This window comes from Lactuca sativa, chromosome 9, assembly GCF_002870075.4.
Source record: "Lactuca sativa cultivar Salinas chromosome 9, Lsat_Salinas_v11, whole genome shotgun sequence".
Classification (NCBI taxonomy): domain Eukaryota; kingdom Viridiplantae; phylum Streptophyta; class Magnoliopsida; order Asterales; family Asteraceae; genus Lactuca; species Lactuca sativa.
The window spans coordinates 83,900,823-83,908,612 of NC_056631.2; the positions used below are offsets into that span (position 1 = coordinate 83,900,823).

Consider the following 7,790-nt stretch of genomic DNA (forward strand, 5'->3'; position numbering starts at 1 on the left):
ATATACAAGTTCGATGATAGTTACTATCGAATTGTTTAGAAGAAATTGTGCAACTTTTAATTAGAACATACACATGGACACATCTTCGAAATTAACAAACAAAATAATATCATAGAGTAACATTTTAGTTAAATATATTGGGGGTATTTAGAAGAATGATCATAATTTTCTAATTTCTATCCAAAATAACTTCAAATTGGAAGCGGGTAATTTGGTTTTGAAATGTGTTTTTTCTATATTTAAGAAACTGATTTGTGAGATTAGATATTATATCTTACGTAGATAAATTAATTTCTCATTATTACCACCTTTTCGATTTGGATAATGTATAATGTGCATATTTTTCTTATATGCACAACTTTTTTTTTTCATAAATTCTTTCTAAACATTGAATCTGAAATATTTAGTTTCTATTTTCATTTGCACAACTTTTTGTATCGCAATCCGTTACATTTTCGCTTCGTTAAATATTTTTTTTTTGTTAGATTTCTAATAAAAATATAACATAATCTTTATTTTCGACTTACTATTTTGATTTCAAATATGTTCTTAAATTTTTGGAATACGTTTCAAATTTTGCCCGGAATATGAACTGTGGAATCCAACATATATATTTTTTCAGTAAAAATAACTTTTGATATAACATATAGTTAGCCCCAAATTAAATAATTTTGAATTGATCGACGTTTTTTCAATAACTTAGTAGTAAAGTTATAAAAAAATAAATTCATATTTTTCATGGTTATTGTCATTATAATTTAGTGGCAAATGTTACTGAATATCGATTAGAAAATGTAATAAGAAATGAGAGATGTACAATAATATAAAAATTCATAAAATTAAAAAAAGATGTATAAATTGATAATAAAAAATAGCTTAAATTAACTTCTTTTTTTTAACCAAATTATTAACATTTTTTTGGGTGAGAGCGTGAGGATCACGTGCATTGTCTGGAAACACCGTCTCTATCACTACAAAACCTTCTTCCAAGACTATTTCATCTCACTGTTTGATTTCATCTTCATTTCTTCTTTCTTTCTTCCTCCTCTTTCATGGAGTCCAATTCTCATACGACTCCTAACTTCTCAACGAAATCAACCCCCTTTGACCAATCAAACATTCCTTTCAAGAAAAAAGAAAAATGGAAGAAGAATACAAACAACACACACTGTTTCACCTTACTTCTTCTCCTACTAATTTCCATTCTCGTTCACCCACTCCCAGTTTCAAGCCAATCATGGGATGGAATCATCGTCACAGAATCAGATTTTCAAGCCCTCCAATCATTCAAACAAGAACTCATTGACCCGAATGGGTTCTTGAAAAGCTGGAACGATAGCGGTTATGGAGCTTGTTCTGGAAGTTGGCAAGGAATCAAATGTGCTCAAGGTCAAGTTATCGTGATTCAACTTCCATGGCGAGGATTAGGTGGTCGAATCACACCGAAAATTGGTCAGTTTCAAGCTCTCAGAAAGCTCAGCCTCCATGATAACGCCATTGAAGGTTCGATTCCGAAGGAATTAGGGTTCCTTCCGAATCTCAGAGGACTTCAGTTGTTTAACAACAGGTTTACTGGTTCGATTCCTCCCGCATTGGGTTCATGTCCATTGCTTCAAACTATTGATTTGAGTAATAATTCTTTGGTGGGTGTAATCCCAGAAAGTCTTGCTAATTGTTCTAAGCTTTATAGGGTCAATTTGACATTGAATTCTTTAACCGGTTCAATCCCTGTACCGATTACGAAACTAAATTCCCTCATGTTTCTTGCTCTACAGTTCAATAATTTTTCTGGGGTTCTTCCAGATTCTTGGGGGAATGACAAAAATGGCGTCAAATCCATGGTCAAATCTTTAACCTTTGACCATAATTTCTTCTCTGGGCCCCTACCTGTTTCTTTAAGTAAGTTGACTGAGCTTCAAGAGATTTCATTTAGTCATAATAAATTCATCGGAACTGTTCCCGTTGAATTCGGTGAACTTTCTAACATTAAAAGTATCGATTTTTCATATAATTCTATTAATGGAAGCATCCCTCAAAGTTTTTCAAATCTGAGTTCCTTAAATTCGCTGAATTTCGCTCATAACAATCTCACCGGAGAAATCCCGACATTTTTGGGTGATCGATTAAATCTTACTTCATTCAATGTCTCATACAACAATCTATCGGGTTCAGTCCCAACAACACTTTCTTCAAAATTCGATTCAAGCGCTTTCATAGGCAATCTTGATCTGTGTGGATACAGCTCTTCAACGCCATGTCCGACGTCTCCTCCTCCTTCCACCACCCCACCTCCGCCACCAAACCACGGCGGCAACAAACTAAGCACCAAAGAGATCATTCTCATTGCAGCCGGTGCTTTGATTGCAGTTCTACTGTTAATCTGCTGCATACTCCTGTGTTGTCTGTTCAGGAAAAGGGGGGGAGGAGGAGCTAAGCCGAAGGACGCTGAAGGTGGTGCCGCAGGTGGAAAAGAGGTGGCGCCACCACAGGCGGAGGTGGCCGGAGAAGCGGGAGGGAAGCTTGTGCACTTTGAAGGTACGTTGGGTTTCACGGCTGATGATTTACTATGTGCGACAGCTGAGATTATGGGGAAGAGCACTTATGGAACTGTTTATAAGGCAACTTTGGAAGATGGTGATCAAGTTGCAGTGAAAAGATTGAGAGAAAAGATTACGAAAAATCAAAGAGAGTTTGAAATTGAAGTGAATTTGCTTGGGAAAATTAGGCATCCGAATTTATTGGCAATGAGAGCTTATTATTTAGGGCCAAAAGGGGAGAAACTTCTTGTTTTTGATTACATGCCCAATGGAAGCCTTACTACTTTTCTTCATGGTATGTTTTTTTAACCCTTTCACTTTTTTTATACATTTTTTTATGAAATTTTGTAATGGATTTTACTTTGGCTAGTTCAAATTTTATCCTTAAATAAAAAAGTGCTTACTATTTTGACCTTTAAAATGGATTTTACTTTGACTAGTTGAAATTTTATCCTTAAATAACAATTAAAAGGTGCTTGTTACTTTGACTTTTATTAGTGGAAATTATGTTATTAAATAGCAACCAAGTCTCATATTTTTTAAGAGGTTTACTTTTAATGGAAGCATCTAACTTTTTTTTGGTACCATATCTATGAAATTTTCTAATGGATTTTACTTTTCATGGTTGAAAATTTGACATTAAATAACAATCAACTTTCAATATCTACAAGATGTTTAGTAGTAGACTTTTAGTTTTGATCCATTTTTACAAAACTTTTTATGTTTTTTAATCATTTTTATAAAATTTGTAATGGATATTACTTTTATAGGTTGTCACTATCTCACTAAATAACAACTAAGTTTCACATTTTTAAGAGGTTCACTACTTGACTTGACTTTTATTTTTGTTTGATACTTATGAAACTTTTACTTACAAGTTACACCACTCAACATGGTTACTATTTGATAAAGTTGTTACAAACATATTCTTTATCCACTTAGCAATGTGACAAAACTTATTTTCTATTTAATAACATTTTCCATTTGGTATTTGCAAAACCCCCCACAAAACCCTAATTTCTCAATTCATATGCAGCTCGAGGCCCAGAAACACCCATAGATTGGACAACAAGAATGCGAATAGCAAAAGGAATGTCTAGAGGTTTAATTAGCCTCCACACCCACCATAACATAATCCATGGAAACCTAACTTCAAGCAATGTCCTCCTCGACCAAAACATAAACCCTAAAATTGCAGACTTCGGTCTCTCCCGGCTCATGACGGCTGCAGCCAACTCAAACGTAATTGCAACCGCTGGTGCACTCGGGTACAGAGCCCCCGAGCTTTCAAAGCTCAAGAAAGCTAACACAAAGACCGATGTTTATAGTTTGGGTGTGATCATGTTAGAACTCCTAACTGGGAAATCACCAGGAGAAGCCATGAATGGTGTTGATTTGCCTCAATGGGTGGCTTCGATTGTGAAGGAAGAATGGACTAATGAGGTGTTTGATCTTGAATTGATGAAGGATGCGAGTGTGATTGGTGATGAGTTGTTGAATACTTTGAAACTGGCGTTGCATTGTGTTGATCCTTCACCTTCGGCTCGGCCGGAGGTGCAGCTGGTGTTGCAGCAGCTGGAGGAGATTAGACCGGAAACCGCCGCCACGAGCTCTGGTGACGATGGTGGTGCTGGACCTTCGATGAGTGAGTGAAGTGAGGGGTAGTTTTGGAGATGATGATGATGATTCTTTCATTCTTGAAGGTCGATCTTTTGTTTTTTGTAAATAGAAGTTTGAAGTTAATTTCTAGTTTTATTTTGTGTGGAATTCTTGATTCATTTTGTTCAATGAAGTGGAAATTTTGGGGATAGTTGATTTAAGAATATATTGTTTTAAATTATTAAATAATTGTGACCGGTAAAAATAGGGTTATTTACAAAATATTTTAGTGCTAACTTAAGCCCAGTTTTATAATTGCTCATTGAGAAAGTGTTGATTGAAAAATATCCATTTGGCTAAATAATTTTGACTAAGTAAAAAATCGTTCTGTTTGATTGTACATCTGACTGAATGTGCTGAATAATAAAAATAACTAATTTTACTCTGTTAATTGATATATAAGGGATGAAGTTGTATAAAAGCATATATTTTATACACGAATGGTCCTATGGTTTAGGGTAATTTGCGCGTTTGGTCTCTAACTTATTTATTTAATTCAGAAGGTCCCTACTGTTTGTTTTTGTTACGCGTTTGGTCCCTGTCTTACCTAAAAAGACTATTTTTCCCTTGATTTTTTTAATTTATTTAAATAGACACACCCCAACCCCACATCCCCGTGTTACCTTACATACCCTACCATTTTCCGTATTTAAATAATAGTATTTTTAGGTAACACGGAGACTAAGCGTGTAACAAAAATAAATAGTAAGGACCAAGCGCGTAACAAAAACAAACTGTAGGGACCTTCCGAGTTAAAAAAATAAGTTAGGGACCAAATGCACAAATTACCCCAAACCATAGGGACCATTTGTGTAATTTACTCAATATTTTTATACCCAAAATACCCTTCCTCATGAAAATGCCATAAATAAGAAAACAATTCAACAATACATCAATTAGCAATCTAAGACCATTGATCGAACAGTTTCCTCTTGATGTAAGATCAAGTTCATAAGGCAAGATTATGAAACTATGATGCAAGATTTCTTCCCGGGCGGATGAAAACGGTGACAAGGACAAACCCATAACAAAATTCAAGATTTCTACAAAAAAAATAGATAGAAAGTTGTTCAAAATTAAAAAAAAAAATGTAATCAATTATGCACAAATTTTTTTTCTAAATAATCTAATAGTCAGTGTTGTAAAACTCGTCGAGTTTGTCGAGTACTCCTCCGAGTACTCGCTACACGGTCCCTTACCGAGGCGAGTTACAGAATCTCGAGTACTCCCTGATCGGCTTCTTACTAAACTGAGTAGTGTTGTAAAAATTGGTCAACTCGATGATTAATATATATATATATATATATATATATATATATATATATATATATATATATATATATATAATATACTAAATGATTTATTATTTAATACACACACATGTGATTATTACTACATATGTATGTTAAACTTTCAATAATTATTCACGAAGTGAGACCATTATATGTTTTTCAGTTTTTATGTATTCACATGTATCTGGTTTTGTTATATATTTCAGTCAACTTATGATTTGAACTTCTGATTTTGACATATATAATTTCCTTTAAAATATTTCTACATGAATTACCGAATCCAAGTACTCCCGAGTACTCGCTACTCGGTAGTCGGCCCAACAGGTACCGAGTAACGAGTTCTACAACCTTGCTAATAGTCTTGAAACATATTATAAATAATCACACCAAGTTCAAAGCCCACAAAAGGAAAACACACAGAAACATATAACAAGTCTAAAAAATGTAATCAATTACGTATAATTTGTTTAGCTATATATCGTATTGAATAAACACAATTGTGTAAAAAAAAATCACAAAACAGAACATCAACATCAGCAACAAGTACAACAACAAATTGAAAATGAACAATTCAGCAACAGCAAAGCAGCAATCCAAACCAAATCTCACAAAAGCATACACAAAAAATAGAGAATTGAAATGCTTATTGAGGGAGAAAATAGTAAAATACAACTATTTTATCAAGTCACTTTTTGTTTTTTACATGAAACTATAACTTGTGAGCAAAAGCTTTTTGATTTCCACTTAATGGTTGTTCCTTCTTGGTTCTTTGACAAGCGAAGCATAATTTCTTTTCTTTGTTGGTGCTAATTTGCTAACATCCTGCTGTAAAGTGTAATCAAGCATCTGATCCTTGAAGTTTTTTTAATCACTTCTCGAATATCCCTTCCAAATCTGATTTTGGTTTTTTTACCTGCCAACTTTTTCCTTCAATTATTCTTGTTTGAATCAAAGAGGTGTATCCTATGATTCATCATGTGACCAAAATCAATTAGAAATTCGATTTTGACGTTATCTATCAAAACCGTTCTCAAAATCGGTGAAGAAAAATTCACCATGGTAGGGGCGAAGGCAACATTGGGCGGAGGAATGAGACGGTGAAATAAGTGTCGGCGATGTCAATGGATGCGATATAGAGGAAGCGTATGTGATTTCACTGGACGAAGGGCATAAATGAATTATGACTTAATCAACAAGTTTTTTCCACTAATCGAGTAAGACATGTATGATCTAGTCAGATATAAAAATAGCCCAAATCAAACAAGCTTACCTGACCGAGTCAGAAAAAAAACTCTGATCTGACTGTTATCAAACAACCCCTTACTTGCCCTTCCAAAGAGTGTAAATTGTGGTCAAATCCTCCCAAGTTTCGTTTCCGTTACAGAAAGTTATTAGCACTTCCATTAATTTTTTAGGGTCATGAGTCAAAATAACTCATTATAATCACATAGTAAATACTTAAAAGTCAATTTGTATAGTCAAATAGTTAGATTAACTCCTATGATTTCTTGTAAAGGTGAATCTCTTCAACTATGTAATCTGCCTATAAAACGTATATACTCTATTGAATATAATAATTAAACAATTCATTCTAACTCTATATGGTATCAGAGATCAAATAACTCCTCTGAGCCTCGATCAATCCAAACCCTAATCATGCATTCTTCATCACCACGTCTTTCGTCATTGAAGTCACAACACACACCTACTTCCCCATCAAACTTACAACCACAAATTTTCTAGTTTGGAGAAAACAAGTCATGGCTACTTTAATAGGCTTAGGTCTCGACAACTATGATGATGGGTCCAAAGAAGCTCCAATGAAGGTCTTATCCACTGATGCCACTAAGCCCAATCCTGCATATCGACCATGGTACCGTCAAGATCATATCCTACTAGGAGCCATGCTTAGAATGTAACACTTGGAAATGAAGATGTTTCTAGTTGCCCTTCGTGATTTGAAAAATTGCAAATTGACCTTGTGAGTAGTATGTGGGGCGTACAACAGGGTACGCTTAGCGTACTAGCTGATAAGCTAATGCGCGGGGAGTACCTCATGTGTACGCTTAGCGTACTAATGGTAGCTAGTCGTTGGTCCGAAGCCTTGTACGTTGGGCGTATGAGGAGTATGTGTGGCTTACGAGGGGGAGATAAGAAACCCTAAATTTTCAAGTTGTACCCTATAAAAGCCATATGTTAGCCTCTTTCGATCATTTCCTAGCCAGACTCCATATTCTAAAAACCCTAATTCATTTCCTAGCCCATGTTTGGTGATCTTGAGCTCTTGTGAAGTTTTTGTGGA

At 34.7% G+C, this 7,790-nt stretch overlaps 1 protein-coding gene across 1 annotated transcript; it reads left to right on the forward strand.

Annotated features, from left to right (window-relative positions):
- The first annotated feature begins 943 nt into the window (after positions 1 to 943).
- Positions 944 to 4,385, forward strand: LOC111896812 (probable leucine-rich repeat receptor-like protein kinase IMK3). Its single transcript, XM_023892799.3, has 2 exons — positions 944 to 2,832; positions 3,574 to 4,385. The coding sequence occupies exons 1-2, from the start codon at positions 1,053 to 1,055 to the stop codon at positions 4,188 to 4,190; spliced, it is 2,397 nt and encodes a 798-aa protein (XP_023748567.1). The 5' UTR covers positions 944 to 1,052; the 3' UTR covers positions 4,191 to 4,385.
- The last annotated feature ends 3,405 nt before the right edge of the window (positions 4,386 to 7,790 follow it).

What these genes read in the sequence shown, in the direction of transcription:
- LOC111896812 (XM_023892799.3), top strand. Translation starts at nt 1,053, where the DNA reads ATGGAGTCCAATTCTCATACGACTCCTAACTTCTCAACGAAATCAACC. An exon ending in CCTTACTACTTTTCTTCATG is followed by an intron (nt 2,833 to 3,573) that starts GTATGTTTTTTT and finishes ATTCATATGCAG; the next exon opens with CTCGAGGCCCAGAAACACCC.